The sequence below is a fragment of the Rattus rattus genome, chromosome 6, assembly GCF_011064425.1.
Source record: "Rattus rattus isolate New Zealand chromosome 6, Rrattus_CSIRO_v1, whole genome shotgun sequence".
NCBI lineage: Eukaryota > Metazoa > Chordata > Mammalia > Rodentia > Muridae > Rattus > Rattus rattus.
The window spans coordinates 57550037-57570198 of NC_046159.1; the positions used below are offsets into that span (position 1 = coordinate 57550037).

General features: G+C 52.1%; 1 protein-coding gene across 4 annotated transcripts in view; it reads right to left on the minus strand.

Annotated features, from left to right (window-relative positions):
* The window catches only part of Mgll (monoglyceride lipase), a 101732-nt gene that overhangs the window by 47769 nt on the left and 33801 nt on the right, over positions 1-20162 (minus strand). For all 4 annotated transcript variants that reach the window (XM_032906131.1, XM_032906132.1, XM_032906130.1 and 1 more), the window contains exon 3: positions 14391-14497. In XM_032906131.1, coding sequence (XP_032762022.1) covers positions 14391-14497 — 107 coding nt within the window. The remainder of the gene's footprint in view (positions 1-14390; positions 14498-20162) is intronic.

Consider the following 20162-nt stretch of genomic DNA (forward strand, 5'->3'; position numbering starts at 1 on the left):
ATTCCCAGGCTCAAGAAGTGCCCTCTCTCTCTGTGGGACACAGGCCCATCAGAGTAAATTACAGGCTAGCCTGCCTCATTACAGGACAGGGTGGCATGGGGAGAGAGGACGGGTCTCCCCTCTCCGGCTGTATAGGCCTAGCTGGGAAAACCTCTTCCTCAGCTATAGGGAAGATGCGTTACTCCTCACACTTTCCCTGTCAGGAGGTAGGGTGGAGGTGGGGGTGAGGTGTGGGCAGATGAATCCTCCCACACAGTGGAGGATCTTAGAGTCGGCACCGTACCCTAAATGTTTCAAGCAATGGAGAGGCAAACAGCAAGTACTCCTCACTGTCTCCTGAACACGAGGAGTGTGAACGGGAACCTTGTGCCTAAGCCTGCACCCAACTGGTACGGGAACTGCATCCTCGTCAACTGGCTGTGCCCTTCGCCCAGGGCTGAGAAGTCAATTCCCTGTCAAGTCCCGGGGGTGGGGGGAGTTTTAAATAAAAGATAGAGGCTCTGCCACAGGACCAGTCAGCACCACAGAAGAGCCATGGGCACCACTTGAACCCTAAGTTACGGCTGTCATCCAGGGAATCCATGACATCCTGGTAAAGCGAGACCATCTGAAGAAGAGGCTTGGACTGTCAAAGTACACCCAGGCCAGGCTCTCCAAGCCACTCCTCAGGGACCACTGCAAACCTGGGAGTCAGTAGGTCTATGCATGGCTGAAGTTTGACAATGGCCCTGCTAGGGTTGGTCACAACGGCTCCCCAGGCCTGGACTCTGACTCGAAGAATTGCTACTAGCTTTGCTATATCTGGGAATAAGAGGTCTGTTACAAAAAAATCATTTCTTTAATGAGTTATGCCTGGTTATACATCCAAATAACAGTTGGTCCTATAGATGATATAAATATTTTTCCTAAAATTAAACAGAGCCTTACAACTCTGTAAAAGGCTTAAATCTACGAGCTGCTGAGAAGGGGAGAGACCAGCAGGTCCTGAATCCATAGCTGACTTGATTGGAGTTATGGCTTAACCGCCTTACTCCTGGGCTCTCGTCCCTCTGGCCTAATGATCCGGTTCTGCTTATTTAACTGGCTGTTAAAGTTTGTCAAACAGCACACAGCATTTGTTAAATTAATGTACCTAAGGGCCCAATTATTTGACCCCTTGTATAATGAGTCAACGATTTGATTCTCCCTAAGACTGGTGGGGGATGCATTGCCAGAGTGACTCCGCCTTGCCCTACTTTTATCTACCTCCATCTCATGCTCCCCACAACTGCTCCCAGTCCTACCCCCACCCCCAGGCCCCCTCTGCTAAGTATACTCCTGTAGAGCAGAGCATTCTCACACAGCCGCACCTGCAGCTTTGGGAGGTCCATTGTTCTGTAACATAAAACAAATCGCTTTAATCAACTTCTACCCCTGGCCTGCCTCTGGTGTGATGTAACTGGTTTGGGCTGGCTGACAAAGGCCTTTGGTGCGACTTTTATGCTGTGGCATCCTGTGTTTCAGGTGGAGCCGCACCTGCCTGCCTGTGTCCAGGTGCACGGCCCTTACAGAGTTCACTCGGTCCCTGCTGGAGCTCAGCCCGCAGAGTCCTCCCAATACCTGCTCCTGTTCTCTTATTGGCCCCTCCCATTCTCAAACTCATCCAGAAATGGAACCTCAGCTGTGGGAGACTCAGAGACGAGGCTAAACCGAGGGCACAGTGTCCTCAGGGAGGAAATCTGTTTATTCATGCCACAGACGTCACTGTCACACCTGGCCTCAGTGGCCATACTCTTCCCTGGAAAGGGAGATGATGGAAAGTTAAAAGGAGAATCCGGTCCAATACTGGAGGAGCCAAGTCTGGCTGGGAAGCAAACACATGACCAGGGCACTAAAAATACACCCTTCGGTAAATGGCATCCTAAAGCAAACCATAGATGTAAGAGTGTGGAGCAGGTGTGTGTGTGTGTGTGTGAGTGTTCATGCAGGTGTGTGTGTGTGTGTGGGTGTTGATGCTGGTGTGTGTGTGTGTGTGTGTGGGGGGGTGTGTGTGTGTGTGTGGGTGTGTGTGTGTGTGTGTGTGTGTGTGTGTGTGTGTGTGTGTGTGTGTGTGTGTGTGTGTGTGTGTGTGTGTGTGTGTGTGTGTGTGTGTGTGTGTGTGTGTGTGTGTGTGTGTGTGTGTGTGTGTGTGTGTGTGTGTGTGTGTGTGCCTGTGTGTGTGAGTGTGTGCGGTGTGTGTGTGAGTGTGGTGTGTGTATGTGTGTGTGAGTGTGTGTAGGTGTGTATGCATGTGCCCCAGTGCATGTGTGTTACTGATTGAGGTGTGAGCTGGATCCCGTCCTGCTGGCCAGAGCATGGATGTTTGGGGGTGGCTGGCCACTGGAGAGGCTGCCGCTCAGCTCCAGCCAGTGCTTAACTCTCAAAAGTTCTGATTCTTACACAGATTGTGTGCTGGGAAAGAGCTGGAACACCCTGACCAGGCACTCCAGCCATCACTGGCTAACTGCTTAAGGTGGCTGGGATAGCAGCCCGCATTCTCCCTGACCCCTGGGTCATCCTATCGGGCACACTGATAGGATCTGGCCACACTGCTAGTATCAGCGCCATCCTCCTTCCTCTGGGCTGCTTCAGCCATCCAACTTTAGCAACACCTATGGGCAAGCCTATGCCTCTACATGTCACTCCTGTAGGGCTCTGTCACACATATCGGCAGGAGCAGAACCCTGTCTTGGCATGGGACTTTGGCCTGGTTTCTTCCAAACCGAGTTTTCCCTCTTTTGAATGTGGAGAATGTGGCCAGGGGGTTTGACTTGCTACGCCATTGCTAGTTCTGGGCCCTCTCCCGGCTGGGAGGCCTAATGTGTTTCAGAGGAGCCCGGTCAGCCCTCTCTGCAGCTTCTTATGCCTCACATTTTAACACTGTGGTTAGCTGAGACTTTCCAGTGCCCAGAAAGTCTTCCACGCAACAGAGGTTAGTAAGTCCTCCCCGGTCGGCCCCCTCTCTTCTCAGAAGCAGAAACCCACCTTTGACATGCCCTGAGGAGAGAGCAAGCTTTTCTTTATCAATGGACGGCAGGCTGCAGCTCTGTTGTGCTCCATGAACCCAAGGGCCGGGGGGCGGGGAGCTGGGGGGTAGGGGCAGCAGGGTAGAGGTAACTTCTTCCAACCTCCTCCGCCACCTTTGTGATGGCTCCCTGTGCTGTGCGACTGGATCCCGGGTGTGTCTTAGTCACGGACCTGATATTCAGAGTACATGGACTGAAGGGTGGGAGGAGCTGGACGAGCTTGGGCCAGCCCAGGCCACACCGAGGAGCATGCGGACCTGCACTTCACCAGCTGTGTGAGCCCCTCTGCCACACACAGAGCTGGACCTTCTTCTAGTGCTGTCATAAGTCACGTCAAGCAAGGTTTGAAAAGGTCCTCGTCAAGGCAACCAGGGGCAAAATAGCTACTAATCAATGATTGTTAATTAGATAGGGAAATCGTCTCTTGCTGTGATTGGCCTCATTTTTAATTGAAACTCGAACTCCAGAGTTCAAGTGATTCTTGATTCCCAGCATCCTGGGGTGGGTGGTGCACAGCACCCAGCTGAGCAGCCTTGCCTAGACTGTCACAGGGACACCATGAGGACTAACACATATCTACTGACGGCATGACCGTGGTATGGTTAAGTAACGTGGATAAACTGATGGCATGACTCTGATACGGTTAAGGGGATGGTTTTATTATAGACATGAGGAGAAACAAGCAGGCCCTCTGGAAGACTCTAGAGAAGAGAGAGAAGCTGAGCATGGTCAGCAGGCTGGACCTGGCCAGGAGAGAAGCCAGAGCAGAGCAGAGAGAGAGGAAGAGAGAGCGTGTGAGAGAAGACAGAGAGTGGAGGCAAAAGAAAAGGCAAGAAAGAGAGCACGCCCCAAACCGTAGGGCCGTAAGAAGCCTGAGAGGCTGGGGAAGGAGGCTGGACAGGTTTAGGGTAGTGCAGGAGGCAGAAGAGCTGGGGACAGCAGGGATGCCAGCCAGTGTGGGTTCTGAAGTGTGTACCAGGGACTGTGGTATTTCAATAGGCACCACAGATAGCCATTTGTCCCCTATGCCAGGTCAAAGGAAAATGGCTCCTTTGGTAGAGGGGAATCTGCTACACAAGTCCCGAGGGATGCTGGCTTTTGTCTAAATGGCCAGGACTTGGGGACATGGACTTTCCTCTGGACCTGAACACATGGTCCAGTAAGGAATAACCAGCCATAGCCACTATCAGAAGGGGCCAGGAATGCCCTGTGGATTAGAGAATTTAATTCCTTCCTAACACGCCACTGACCCTTGGGGACTAAAAGGGACTTGGGGTCTTCTGCTGCTGAGTGCAGGTGAGAAAACAGGCTCAGATTTACCAAGTAGTTTAAGGGAACCCACCCTGGGCCTCCTAGACCTCAAAGTCTGTGCTTTTTCTCAACATCTGGATGTAACCTATAATATGCACAATAGTAGAAATAACCCCTGATACATAAAACTATTGTGGGTATAGCCCATAATAGGTGCTTCTGTCTCAGTTCCAGAACCACATAGAACAGCATCTCTGGACCAGATATCCCTCCCGATTCAGCCTTTCTTTTTAACACGTAATCTGGCTTCCCCCCCCTCACCCAAGTGATTCATTTAAACACTTCAGAAACTGCCTCTTCTAGAGCCCCAGAGCGATTCTGTTTTCTTTTCACCAGGAAACCTTAAATATTTTCATCAGAGGGACCACATGAGTAATTCTGGACCAGTGACTATGCCTCCAGGGTAGACTCCTCTTGAAACACTCCCAGACAGAAAAATCACTAGGCAACTCCCACAGGCCCCAGGGAAGATGGCGCAGGGCCTCCTGAAGCTCCGGCTGCCTGAGCCAAAACCCACTGCCATCAGACACACCCTGCAGACTCCCGTCAGTCGCAGGAAGCTCAGCAAACAGGGCACCTGACTCACAAGTAACTCGAGGCTCACGTCAAGGCTCACGTTGCACCTTTCCCCAGAATCGCTTGCTACGCACGTGAGGGGGTGGCAAGGTGGAAACAGTGGATAAGGACACTTGCCGCCAAACCTAGCAATCCCAGTTGAAGTCCTGGGAACTAAGTGGTAGAAGGAAAGCTCTGATTCCCGAGACTGTGTTCGGACCTCCACATGGATGCTGGAGCACATGGGCCCCGGCTTGGGTGTGTGTACCCACAAGCCACAAATGAGTGCAATAATAGTAACACAGTTTGGGCCGGGCATAGTGGTGTACCCCTGCAATCAGTACTCAGTACAGTGAGGTGCGAGGTTGTGAGTCCGGGGCCAGGAAGGTTTACATAGTGAATTCTAGGCCAAGCACCACCATGACAAAGGAGGATGAAGTTGATGACAACAGGCAGCACATAGATAAGGGCAGCAGCAGCAGTGACGGCCTGGCTAGCAAACATGGACCTACGGTGAGCTGGATCGTTTTTCCCCCCCAAACAGAAAAAGCAGGAAGCTTAAGCAGCCTTGCCACTTCACTTTGAAAATATACAAGGCAGGTTTCCATTTAGAAATGACAGAAACTGTCACATTGAGGAGACTACAGGAAGCAAGGAAGCTTCTTCATGTTAAAGGCCATGCCTAAGGTCTGATGAAGAGAAAGGTTCTGTGGCCGGGGCAAGGACAGAGGACAAGTCCCTGCCAGCAGCAGCTAGCTCCTTCCTTCACTTAGTCCTCACAGGTTCAAGTCCTTCAGAGGTACAGGTGGGGAAACTGAGGCTCTGTGAGGTCACCATCCTCCCTGCTTACACACTCCATACTTCGGTCAGACAAGGCCCAACACAGGCGCTGCCACTAACTCTCCTGATGCCGTCGGTACCCTCTGTCACGCTGATGCTCTGGGCTGAGGTAATGCACTGTGTCTCACACCCAGCTCTTGGGTAACACCTCTGCCTCTAACTCTATCCCACAGTGTGTCTATTCCTGTGGAGACCTGACCAGCCTCTGGGCTTTGGAACCTGCCAGGTCTGTCCCCACCCTGCTGTCTTGGTCCTAGCTCTCAGCTGCCCATCTCGGTCTCTTGGTCATCGTGACAGACAAGATGGAGCGATGGCTCTGTGAGTTCCCTGGATTCTGGAAGTCAGCTGGGCTGCAGTAACAACATGTGGTAGTTTTACTGTTGTGTTTCAGACCAGGTCTCACTATGCAGCTCAGGGTTGCCTGCAATTTGCTGTATAGACCAGGATGGTTTTGAACTCACAGAGCTCCACCTGCCTCTCTGCCTCAGGGAGTAAAAGTGCGAACCACCCCTCCCACAGCATGGCACTTTTGTGCCAAGACTTCTGGAAGGAGCTGATTTCTTTCTGATACAAAGTCATGCTTTACCTCTTGGGCTGGGGACTATCTGCCTCCAGGGCTTTTTCCTTCACCACCACAGTCACTGTGGTGCTGCCGCTCTGCGTACCGAGTGCCACTGTGCACGCACTGCTGTCCTATCTTAGGAGCTGACTCGGGGAGGCTCTACAACTCTCCCCTGAGGTTACCCAGACAGCCAAGCAGCAGCATGGAGGTTGCAGTGAGGATGGGCAGCCACACAGTTCCACAGTTCCCGTCTGCTGGCAAGGACAGAACACTCAGGAACACGGGGGAATGGGATCTCAGGCTGCGGGGTCCTGGAGGGCTCCGGCCTTGTCCTCTCTGTCCCCCAGGGAAGTTATTTCTTGTGCTTCCTGAGTGGGCACACTAACTGACTAGAGAGACCGAGAGCTTCCGAGTCCTCTGTTTGCTAAGACTGAAAACTGTTCCCCAGAGAGATTTCGAATCCACTCAGTTTAGCTGTAGAAACGCCGACATCAGCGATTCGTAATTTAAGAGTTTCGGAATGATGCCAGCCCAGGCAAGACTCAGCTGTTAAGAAATAGAATTCGAGGCTGGGTGTGGTAGTGGTGAATGCCCTTAATCCTGGGCTGGGGAGGCCAAGTCGGGGAGATAGAGGACGGGCCAGCCTGAGCTACATGGCAAGACTCTGACTCGAACAAAAAAATCATACAAACTACAATTCAGTGTTTAGCATTTGTCAGTTGGCAAATAACTGGACGAAGCTTGGGACCAGGCTACCAATAACCTCTAGGGCTCACCATACTGTGTTTCTGCAGCCAATCACCTGGGATTATCAGCTTACGAGGAGCAGCAGCTCATTTTGACTCACGGTTATGGAGGGCTCAGGCAGTCTCTGTTACTTGGCTTTGCCTTGGACCTATGGGAGGTCGCACATCACGGTGGCAGTACGTGATGGGCACAGCCATTCCCCTCCTGGCTGGACCACTGAAGAGAGGCAACCCTTATCCCCAACCCATGACTCCCCCTAGGCCCCAGCTTTTAAAATTCACACCTCCCCAAAGCTGAGGACCAAGCCCTCAACACATGGGCCTTTGAGGAGACTCTGGAACCAAACAACAACAAATTCTAAACCAGAATCTCTGGTAACGATTCCATCGGCGCTAAGATGGGAACATAGTCTGCCCCCCCCCAACCCCAACACCCAGAAGGCTGAGGCAGGAGGACTGTGGATTCAAGGTCAGGTGGTACTATATATGGAGAAGCAAAAACAACAGCATTCCTTTCCACTTGCGTGACCATTTAGTCAGCACTCTAATTCAAGACAAAGACTTTTCACATTCTGACGAGGCTTAGCATGTTCCAGTAACTTGTCTCTATGCCCCAGACAGTGCTGGACATGTAGTTAGTAAGCTACCATGGAATGAAGGCCTGGGATCCCCGCTTGGACCTTCCTAACCCACAGTCGACGATCCCAGTCTCATCTGCATAGTAAGGCGTCCCTTGAAATCCTGCCCCAAACTCTGAGGTTCTTCCCTGCCCCTGCCTCCCTCAGCCAGCTTCCTCTGATGTGTGCTGATCCGGGGCCAGCAGCATTGGCATCATGGTAGCCTAGGCCCATTGGCATGCATGTGTCCAGATCCTGATAGGCCAGCTGGATGTGAAAATCTGGGGGTACTAGTACCCCCTCAAGTTGCAGAGCTCATGGAGGAGCCGACTCAGGCTGGCAGGATTTCACCTCTGCCACAGAGGAGACAAATAACTGCATTCTGCTACAAATTCACATCAGAGATTGACTGAAAAAAACCTATGTGCAACTGGATTATGCAGACTGACATGAAGGGGGGAGGGATAAGGAGCCAGGGGCTGTGGGCTGGGGTTCACTGCAGCTCATCAGGTTGCCTGTCGCCCCAAGTCAGCTGAGGACTCTGAAGCATCAGTGAGCAACCTCCTCTGTTGTTTTCACGCTCGTATTTACTAAGGCGAGAAACGGTGCCAACACATTTTCAAGCATTTCTGACAGACACACATGACTTGCAGCTGGCAGCCATCGACTTTATTAACAGAGTGTATCACACTGGACCCCGAATCAGCTCTGACTCCTGTGTGGAAACCCCCACAGGTCCCCTTCGGGCTTGCCCCTGGATTTCCTCAGGCCTCTTTAGGTCCTCGTGGGGCCCACCCCTCCATAGAATAGCATCACCAACACCCACCGCCATTCCCTCTGAACTTCCTCTTCACACACCCTAGCAGAGGGCTTCAGTGTTTTTGGTTTTTTTTTTTAAATCCTGCTTTAGCACTTTCTCTCAAATATTTGCAGATAATTAATTCACTGTTAATTTGCCGAGGATGCTTTCTTTATATTTTGTAAATAGAAAGCCGGGCCCAGCAAACTCCCAAGTTTCCTCCCTCAGTCCCTTCTTTCTATCCTTTCTCCCTCTGTTCCTCCCCTCACCCCCCCTCCCCATTTCTCCCTCCTTCCCTCCACCTCTTTTCTTTCTCTTTCCTCCCAGTGGGTCTAGGACGGAGCCTAGAGCCTCGCACATGTCGAGCAGGTGCTCTGATGTTGAGCGACACCCTAGTGACAATGTATTTTTAACAAGCGTGTCAGAGAGACAGAAGGAAGCTTGCTGGGAAAGGCAGAATGCTTTAGAAGTGAGACTGAATGGCCATGTTCTAAGGTGCCATGGGCAGAAGATTCCTGTCTGCTCTTCATGGCAGGAGCTACACCTTCTCCTTCACAGGCCCTCCTCACCGCCTCTGTGCAGTCTGCTGGCCAGCAGGCCTTTGTGGAAGGCCAAGGAGAGCAGCTGCAGACCCACTGCGTGTATGTACACCCGCTGTGACTTATGCTATGTTTAGAAAGACACAGGAAACTGCCTTCTGGTGTCTACCTGTGCAGGGTGTGGCTGGCACCCCACAGCTTCTGTCTGCCTCTATCACTTCTGGCTGGACCTTGTTCTGGATCCCCACCCCCCTCCTCAGAAGCCTGGCTTCCAGGCTCAGAGCTTTATATCAGAAGACGCATGCTACTACAGATCAGAGAGACTCTGTTGCCTCCCCTGCCCTGGCTCTCAACCTGGACTGCTATAGACTCACCTGGTTAACCAAGAGTTGCTGAGCTGGGTGGTGGTGGTTTATGACTTTAATCCCAGCACTTGGGAGGCAGAGAGAGGTGGATCTCTGTGAATTCTAGGCCAGCCTGGTCTACAGAGTAAGTCCCTGGATAGCTAGGACTACACAGAGAAATGCAGTCTAAAAAAAAAACAAAAAACAGGAAGGAAGGAAGGAAAGAAGGAAGGAAGGAAAAAATCTCAGTGTCTGGACTGCACCGAAAACCAAAGACACCAGGATCTGAGGATCAGGGAGGCAGACATCAGTCTCCACCTGGGGGTTTCAGTGGTCAGAGTCCTCCTGTGCTGGCTAATTTAATGTCAACCTGATACAGGCTAGAGTCATCCGAGACTCTATTAAGAAACCTCAATTAAGAAAGCGCCTCTGTAAGATCAGGGTGTAGGAAAGCCTTTGCTTAACTAGTACTGATGGGGGTGGGGGACAGGCTATTGTGGGTGGTGCCACCTGTGAGCTGGTGGTCTTGGGTTCCATAAGAAAGGCTGAGCAAGCCACAGGGAGCAAGCCAGTAAGCAGCACTCCTCCATGGCCTGTGCATCAGCTCCTGTTTCCAGTTTCCATCCTGCTTGAGTCCTTGTCCTGTCCTAATGAGTGATGGAGTATGGTGTGGAAGTGTAAGCCGATTAAATTCTTTCCTTCCCAACTTGCTTTCCGCTATGGTGTTTCATCGCAGCAATAGTAACGGTAACCAGGACACCTTCCGTGTCCAGTAAGATCCTATTCATGTGGTATGACTCTGTTACCCTGCTAGTCCTGCAGGATCTGGGGATACCAGTGTAGCTCAGAGACACCAGTCATCGCCTTGGTACTCAAATACCAGGTGTGTGGTTCCCCCACTCGGGACATACACTCACATCATTTCCAAGCTTCCCTGACCTTTAGACACCAGACCCACTCCACGATGGGTCCTGATGGTGACCAGTCTCGCTCTTACAGATACACAACGTGCAAGTTCCACAACTCACATCTGAAACATCTCTGTTTCATTTAATGTGAGTTACAGATTCTTCCAGCCATTCAACAAACACCAGTGACACTTCCAGTGCCAGGGCTACATGTGGATGGATTGAGAGGTTCTGTGCTTGAGAGAGGGACTAATTAACAGTTCAATAAAATGGCCTTTGTTTGTCTCAAATAAGAGAACCATCGCCCCCAGCACGACAAGTACCACTGCTCTTGGAGAAGGGCTGCTGGACTGAGGGGCAGGCTGGGCTGTATGTTACTGTGCCAGTGTACCCCTCTTTTTACAACACCCCATCCAGAGCAAATGTGCAGTTAGGAGTTTGAACCCATATTACCAATGATGCTTGTAATAGCTGTTGCCTCAGACCTTACAGAAAAGTATGTGGATGGATAATATGGAAGACGGCCCTGTAGAGCATCCAGAGTGTACTTGGAGTGGCAATGCCTGTAGTGCGCTGTGGCACAGAGAACCCCAGCCAGGACTGTCCTCTTCCTCCTTCTCAGGAGCCCTGCACTGTTTGGGTCAGCAGCTGACAACTTCATTTCCTTGCCTCCCTTGCAGCTAGCTATCACAAAGAAGCAGTTCTGGTCAGTGGGATCCAGCTGGGACCTGCTGCTGATCTCTGAGGAAGGTCTGCTGTCCTGCTCTGAGCTCAGCCCCTCCCTCCTCCTGACTTCCTGCTCAATACTCCTTGTGGGAGAACAGGTGGCTGAAACGGGGCCCATAGGGGTGAGCACTACAGATATGTAACATTGTAACATTTGTGGGGCAAACCTGGACAAAGTCTGGGTGTCTACAGCATTCTTATCCTGTGTGGCATGGGCTGCTGTGGTTGGGTTTCTGTCCCACACAGTGGACCCATATATGGCTCCAGGACAAAGCTAGCAACATCCTGGGTTAACCGTAGATCTTCCACTTACAAGACAGGGATATTAACCACAGTCTTTAGGAGGACTCTGAGATAACATAGGAAAAGTGCCTAGCGTGGGGCTGGCGTGGACAGCGTCATGGTTTCCCTTCCTGTAACCCATCCAAACCCGTGAGGCCATTCTGAAAAATTCCAAAGGATAAAACAGAAAGCAAAGCTAAATGTCTGTCTGCAGGCAAGCTGAGAAACAGGGCCAGACAGATAGCCAGAGCACAGCCTCAGGGGACGCACGCAGCTAATGAGAAGCCGGCAGGCGGCTGAGCAGAGACCTCCAGGGTTCCATGGACCAACATCAGGGTTATAGTCACCCGCGTCTGTAAATAGCACCGAGGAAGGCAGCACTGTAGCTGCTGTGAGCTGTCTGTCCAGCTGCTGGGTTGAGCACTTCCTGTCTCTGCCTTCATGCTCTCTCCCCATGGCCTCTGCGGGTCTGAGATGACCCAGCTGAAGGCAGCAATGCCTGGGTTAGAGCCCCCCCAGCCCCAGCTGGGCCATCCCAGTTCATAGCCTTGGGGATGGCCCAGCTGGGGATACAGCACAGCAGCTGGTCTTCCCTGACTCCTGAGGGGAGGGGTTCCCCTGGCTCCCAGCTAGACCCCTCCTCTCTCCATGTTATCCCAGCAACCCGACAGAATCAGGGCCCACACGGAAGGTAGGTCTTACGCTTAAGATCTGGACGGCTCAGGGGTTGGAGATTTGGCTCAGTGGTAGAGCACTTGCCTAACAAGCGCAAGGCCCTGGGGTTGGTCCCCAGCTCCGGAAAAAAAAAAAAAAAAAAAAAAAAAAAAAAAATCTGGATGGCTCAGTAAGGTCCATCTTGGACTGGCCATCAAGTGGGGACTTGGAACCTCTCTGTGTGGGGGTGGGTGGGGGCTGTGCCCGTGTCTGGAGAGAAGGCGTATGCGTGTGCATACACACACATGCTCAACCCAGTTCCCTTTTTGACTTGGACTCCCCGCTTTGGCACATGCGGAGGTATTCCCAGTGTTCCGTTCTGGGAACTTGGAACAGGTGAGTGCACCCACTCCTGCCTGACATTTGGAACATCACAGAGACCTCTGCTGCAACTTCATATTTACTCATTTATTTTTGGTGGCCACATCAAAAGTGGGCTGCTTCTTTTCTCCTTGGACTCTTAAAAAAAAAAAAAAAAAAGAATGCTTTAAACGTGCTTTTCTAAGCACCACAGCCAGGCAGTATAATCAAAGCCTCCCCGCTGACTTCATCTGGCTTATCAGTTTATCTGGTAACTGGCTGAGGCTGAGCTGTAAGACAGGTGCCTGAGACTCAGGGTGCTCACGGCGACAATTCAAGGGGTCGCCAGCACACAACTGACTTTAATGGAGATGGATGTAGCAGGACAAACATTCCAGTCTCAGGATTTTCTAGTGTGCAGAGTGTTGGGCTTAATAATGACAGAGTCCCCACAGCAAAAGCCTCAGGGATAACCTAGAATATTATCTGCCAAACAAAGTCTCACAAATAGAACCAGGGCTGAGTGCAGAGCAGCAGAGACCATCACAGCTGTAACAGGGAAGAATTCAGTTAATAATCTCAATTACCGAGGCATGTGCATACATCTGGCTTAAAAGGGGCTCCTGGCAAATCAAATTCACAGATCTTTGTGGACAAAAGTCACCTCTCAGGCTATCTGTCTCGAGTGAGCTTCTCCCTTGTGTGGCTTCAGCTCTCTCTCTTAGGAGACTCAAGCCACTGCCATGGCTCCCCCGTCCCTTCTTCTGACAACATCACTTAATTATCTACCCTCATATCAGATACACAAAGTGGCATTTTGGGATCTGGGCAGAATGGCGGAGAGCCATACTGGGCAGTGCGGAGATGACCATGCTGTGACTGAGAACTTGGCTTCAGAGACATACAGAGAACTTAATCTGGGGACATTTGAGTCACAAGAACACCACAGAAACAACTCAAGGGCTGCGTCCCAGGTTGGGAGTATAGAAAGTCAGGGAGTGTTTGCCCAGTGTATTTGAGGCTCTAGGTTCAAATCCTAGTAGAAGAAGAGCTGGAATTTTGCATATTGACTTGTGAAACGAGCCCAGCACCATTAGTAGGGTTTTTGTTACCTGAAAAGAGAGAAAAAAAACCTAGCCCGGAGGTATCTGTGCACACCTGTTATGTATATATGTGCATAACCTGTAGACACGTGTGTGCATATGAGAATGTGAATGCAATTATATGTGTACCTGTAAGTACTTGCACATCAACATTCCCACACATATGGGCGTAAGTGTGCATTGTGCAGACGTGTTTATGTGTGCACACCCATGGTGGTTGCTAATCTTTGTTGACAACTCAGTAGAGGATGAATAAGTAGAAAAGACACCCCTGAAATGTGGGTGGTGCCATCCCCTAGTCTGGGCACCTGAAAGGGGAGGAAGAGGCCCTTAGTGCAGGCTTGCTCTGCTTCCTGGCTGCTTTGGCTTGCTCTGTTCTGTTCCACCACGATGGACCAAAACCTCTGAAACCATGAGCCCAAATAAATTGTTCCTCCTTCTGTAACAGTGCTGCACACGTGCAGCTATGCACATGCGCGCGTGCATGTATATACATACATATATGTGTAAAGATACTCGAGACACTTTGTAAACCTGGAGCTTTGCACAATGGCCAATGAGGTTTATTCGAGGCATGATTATTGCTAATAAACCTGTGCTGGTTCATTTGAGATTAAAATTGAATTTCATCTGACTTACTGCCATCCATCTGAAAAACTGTCCTCTGGGAGAAAACTGTGGAGAGAGAGAGAGAGAGAGAGAGAGAGAGAGAGAGAGAGAGAGAGAGAGAGAGAGAGAGAGAGAGAGAAAGCACTTTATAAATGTTCTACAGGGCTCCTTGGCCCAGGCAGGCTCTGGATAAACAGGCTCAACTTTGGTTTCTCAGCCTCCAGTAAGCCTGGCTGCAAACTCTGATTTGATAGTGACTGCTGGTCAGACACGATGCCCTGCTTATGTAACTGCCACATGTAGATTTTCAACCCAGAGACCAGAATCAGGCAGGAGGAAGGGGATAGGCCAGGCCACTCTGCCAGCCCGTGTGGCAACTGCAGGTACTCACCATGGTCATGGGCAAACACCAGCATGTCCAGCCTCTTCAACATCTGAGCCAGCTCGTCATAACGGCCACAGTGTTCCCCAGCTCCATGGGACACGAAGATGAGGGCCCTGGAGGATAAGGAGGAAGTGGTTAGGAAAGCCACAGACAAGACAGTTGGGGCAGTTGGGGAGCTCAGGTCAAGCCAGCAGTGAGTCAGAAGCTAACCCCCAGCTCCAGGTAGGAAGCCAGGGTTCTAGTGTTAGAAAGCAGCCAGAGTTGGTAGGATGGAGCCCACAGCCTGGCCTTCTTTCTGGGAAGTGCCATTCCACCAGACTGCACCTCTTCACCTGGAAAACCGGTGCCTGAGTGGTCCTGGGAGCTGACCTAAGCTGAGTCCTGGCAGAAAGCTAGCAGCCAGCAGGTGCCACCCTCACCAGACTGTTCTTTTCTGGGTGTCAGTGCAGGGCACTTGGATCCTGAAAGGCACAGTTTTCAAGCAGAAACCCCATACTGGAGAGTGAGAGTCCCCTTTGGGTGAGAAGTCCCTGCCCATGATGACAGGGTAAGGCCCAGGGCCACCATTTCACCCAGCCTTACTGCCTGTCAATCCCCCTGGTAACTGAATGTGAAAGGAGTTTAATCCTCTGTTGTTACTATTTGTGGTGTTGTTGTCTCTGCAAATGGGAGTAGAATTCAGAGATGTTAAGTGTCTAAGCTTCTAAGACACCAATCAGAATATGTCACCTCCTGGCTTAAAGGGCTCCAGTATATTGGCACAGGACTCCAGACAAAACTCACCCAGTCCCTCTCTAGGCTCTTGTGCCCAGGCCAGACCCCACCACTCACCACAGGCTGTGGCAGCAGTGGCCATGTGCTTGCTTGCTGGCTTCTCTGCCCTGACTTGAGCTCTAAGGCATGGACCTCAGAGCTACCCCAGCCTTGCACCCCAGGCCAGCCCTGACACACAGGCTGGGGCAAGCGACCGACCCACTCAAAAGCTGTGCTCTTCCCGTCGTCCTCCCAGCCCAGCCGTGCAGGCTGCCAACCATGCAGGTCCGTCTCGCTCTATTCATGCTTTAATCTTTAAGCAAAATCGCCTCTGCCATACGTGTTTCCTGCCCCTTCCTAAAGACAGGAGACTCGCTTCCTCAGCCTGTGTGGCCCACGGATACACAAGCTGTTGGACATCAACAGTGACACCTGCCTGGTTGACATTCCTGGGGTCAGCAGTGAGGGGTCTTCCATATTTCTCTCAGCGGCTGTGGAGTGTGCCTCGGTCCCCAACGTTCCCCCATATACACAAGGATTTTTCTTCCCCAGGGCTGCCTTAGGGGTGCCTATCCTTGGGATCGTGGCTTCTGTGGTGACTCAGCCCACAGTTACTAACAGAAAAGTGGTCAGGCTGGATTTTGGGACTGTTTCGGCTCCTGAGTACAGCTATGGGCCTTGGCGGGGGACTTCAGGGGAATCATTTGGGGTCTGAAAGAACAGTAAAGGTGCCATTGTCATGCCTGACTTGACGCCCTGATAGCATTCACCCCTGATCAATATGTGACAGAGGCTTAGACACTTGTTCTGTACAGTTTCCTTTCACTCCAGCCACATCTAACCTCAGCCCTAATTGAGGATCCGTGGGGAACATCTGAAACCACGGTCATGTGGATCCCTCTCCAGAGACCATGGGTCCGATTGGTCGGGAGCTGGAGAGGCTCCTCGTGGCTCACACGCAGCCAAAGCTGAGAAGCACCTGCTCTGGTCAAAGGTCAAGATGTTGCCCAGAGGCTCCGTGAGACCCCTCTGAGCAGCCACTTCTAAGTCACAGCATTCCCAGAGTGCATGCTTGGGGAGCTGTGGGTTCTCTCCACAAAGGCAGCCTTCAGGAACTTGCCGCTGTCACCTTCTGGAAAGAAACTGACTGCACGGCTGCCCACGGGAGCAAGGTCAATGAGCTCTCCGCACCTGCCAGCTCCACAGAAGTTCTACCTCAGTTCCAGTGGGGACGCTCTGCCTCACTCTGTTACAGGAAGTGAACGACTCGTAGCTTGGGGCTTTACATCTGGCAGTGACCTCATTTTGTTACGTCAGCATACCTGGCTAACCGAAATTAAGTCAGGTTGCCCTGCTTAAAGCTCTTTTGAGAAGGAACATCATCACCTTCCTCCCCTCCTTCGCTGATTAGCGGCCTTTATTGAGCTTCCTTCCTGGTTCCCAGATATGCCAATCAGGGCCTGCTACCAATGCTTGAGCTGGGGTGGCCTCATGTCTGACCATCTCCTTGGTATAATAACGGCTGGTGCTCTGCTCTTAATGGATGTCCCCGGACACTCAGTTCAGAAGACAACCCACAGTTCTCTCTTCAAACCAGGTTTGAGCTGGCTTGGGTGCACTCCTAGAACGTGCTTTCCCGCCTGCACTGCTGCACCTGACGAGGCTCCTGCTTGCCGCCCAGTCTTCCCCTTTCCACCTCCACCCTGAGCTTTCTGACTCACGAGGCCCCTCCAGCATTCACCACCGCCATTTGTCACTACAGAGGCCCTGTCTGTCATCTTCTCAACTGAGATGTCAGTGCCCAAGGCAGCAGAGGAGTAGGCGACCTGACATGTAGCTAGAGGACTCCTCCGGCATACCTGGCCCAGATCTCACTGTCGTGGCTGTCTCAGGGTTAGCATGCAGGATGAAACAGAACCTGCCAGAGGCCCCAGAGTCCGCCAATGGCTGCATCTGTGGCCCCTGCCATCCGCCCATTTCCTGGCACTGTCCCTTCACATGCACACATACCTGATGCTGTGGCCCTCCCCATCTCCCTCTGTGTGCCCCACTCAGCCCAGTGGTTGGACGCCCCCGGCCCATGGTTCTGCTATTTGGATGACTAGTCGAAATGAAGGGTTTTTGTATGACCATTCCCAGGCCAGCCTCTAGCTCCAGGCTTGCCAGTGGAACATTCACGTTCACCCCTGGAAGCTGCTGCCACTTGGAAGATGCTTCTTTGGGGGTCTCACAGAACACTGGAGCTAAACTTCTGCTTGAAGGAATCTGTGACAGAGCTTGAGAAGATGAGAAATGCGGTCACTGTCATCCTGGAGGCTGGGAGGGTGGCAAGAGAGCAATGTGTTATAGAGCAATGCCCTCCGGGCCCATGTGGCCGCTGCAGTGTTGAAATCAGAGTAGCTGCTGATACCTGCCCTCACCCCAGATCCTAGAGCCTTCCTGCTATGGCCCTACAGCGGCATATAGCTCTGCCCCAGACACGTGGGCTCTGGAAGTGCCCGAGTACAGTGGGTGGTTCCCTGGAACTCCGTGTGCAGCATCCTTGAGGCCGTCACTCCTGGGGATGAGACGTTTTGGTGATGGCAGTTGTTTTAAGGTCTCCTGCATGCCTTTAACTCCTCGCTGGCTCACCAAGCTGGACTCTGCCTTTTGCAGGTACTCTATTTACCATGTTTGTTCACATCTCCCCAAGAAAAGTCACTCTTGGTTTGGTTATAGTCACTCATGACCCCAGGAAAGTCCGCTGACTACCTTGACCATCATCATGGACAGAGAAATGAAGAGGCTCTTGCTTCATTTACAAGGTAGAGGTCACCGTGGTACCTAGTATGGCCCAGAAGCATGGCTGGAAGCTTGTTAGAGCCAGACTCTGGGGACTCTGAGATGTGTGTACAATGTTGTCCCTCCCTGCACATGGCTCCTAGTCTAGCAGGAAGGACGCCCAGCTCAGCAAGAGGACACACACACATGAGCACGAGGAGGGAGCAGGCAGGAGAGCCCTACTTAGACAGGATGGACAGGCCTGGGAGGAAGGCCCTGGACAGGGTATCTGAGGAGCAAAAGCCTGGGCCTGAGGAGAGCACCTCATTTCAGGCACCAAATCCAGGCACAAGAAGAAGGCCCAGCAGGAGCCAGGCTTCACTTGGTGGTGGGGATAGAGAGGAGGGCTTCCAAGGTGTGGGCAACATGGGAGAGCTGGGAAGTTTCCCTAAGAGAAGACGGTTCCAAGCAGGGTGGTGACCTGATATGACTTCCGTGCTAAGCTCTCGGGGCTACTGTGCATCATGGGTCCAGGAGATGGGAGGATGGCTATCAGGGAGCTGATGCAGCCAAGCCCTGAACAGGTGCCAATGGAAGCTGTCGGGTGCCTTCCCTCCTCCCCTGGCATCCCACATCCTCCACAAAGGCCGGGAGCTGAGCATCGGCAGAGCTGTTTGTGCAGACAAGGCAGGACCCACGGCAACAAAATTTAGGTTGCAGAAGAGACTGCACAGATCTTTTCCTTGGAACATCCCCATGGCTGCAGCCAGACGGGAGCCAGGCGTTCAGGGAGAAGGCAGTGGCTGAGGGAGGGGCAGCCGGCCCCAGAAGCAGATGGCCTGCCTGGCATCCAGCCCTGAGAGGAGGGGCCACCCTGGAAACCATTTGGAACCTTAGATAAAGGAGCCAGAGGCTCAGAGCCTTTCGGAATGAGTGAGCCCTCACTTGGTGGCATGGAGCTTCCTCCTGAGCAAAACTGAACTTGCCCTTTTGCCCTTTCCTAATAGCTCAGGTTCTAGTCTTGCTGAGCCTCAGTTTGTTTGCCTGTGAAGTGGGTGGAGATGAGCCTACTGCCACCCACCTCAGATGGCGCTATAGGTAAACTAGCCACAGATGTACAGCCCATATGCAGCACGACAGCCTGGGTCCAGGTCCAGCACTCTCCATAGCTTAGCCCTAGACCTCCACAGACCTTGATTTCTACACCCCTAAGTTCTAAATTCCAGAATTTTATTTTTATTCATTTATTCACTTATTCATTTATTTATTTATTTATATATTTATTCATAGCTGAAACAAGATAAGGGCCCTGTGCTGGCTAGTTTCTGGTCAAGTTGATGCAAACTACAGTAAGCTGAGGGGAGAGAGAGCCTCAATTGAGAAATGGCCTCTGTAAGACCAGGCTGTAAACAAGCCTGTAGGAAAGGTCAAGACCACTGTGGGTGGTGGGTGTCATTCCTGGGCAGGGAGTCCTAGGTTCTATAAGCAAGCAGGCCGAGCAAGCCACGATGAGCAGGTCAGAAAGCAGCCCTTCCCCATGGCTTCTCCATCAGCCTCTCCCTCCAGGTTCCCACCCAGTTTGAATTCCTGCCCTGGTTCTTCTCCTTAGTGGACTCTGGAATTCAGGGTATGTGCACCTTTATAAACCCCTTCCTCTCCAGGCTGCTTTTGGGCGTGGGGTCTTTTCACAGGCCCAGAAATGTGCCCGAAGGCTCTGAGTACCCTCTGCCTTTGCTGTGTCTCCTCTGTCTCACTTAGCCTTAGGTTAAGTACGACAAACAACGCATGACCACAGACTATCACATTCCTACATTCTTATCGTCCGCCACAGCTGCCAGCTCCAGGAGGTTGAGCAAACCCCTGGGAAGATGGATAGGCAACAAACAGCAACCACCAACCAGAGCGTCCCAGGGACACAGAGCCCAGGGCTGAGAGGACCAGGACTCTCTGTTCCCCAGAGGACTTTGGACTCGGTGGGTCCTGCTTTACTTGCTCTGCCTATCTGTGGATCAAGGCCTGATGCCCTCCTGGCTCTGAGTGGGGAGACTTGGCTCCCTCCTGCTCATACGTGTACTCGGAGATATTGAGGCCGAGAACCAGCAGGATGGAGGAGGGGCAGAGCTGGAGAGGCACCAGCATCTACAGGAAGGACTGTGCAGTCAGAAGAGGGGTGCAGCGCTGGTCCCTACCCCTGGGAGCCACTCAGGCTGGGGAAGTTCAGACACCAGTGAATACTAGCACAGTGTCCCCCCCCCCAGGGCTTCC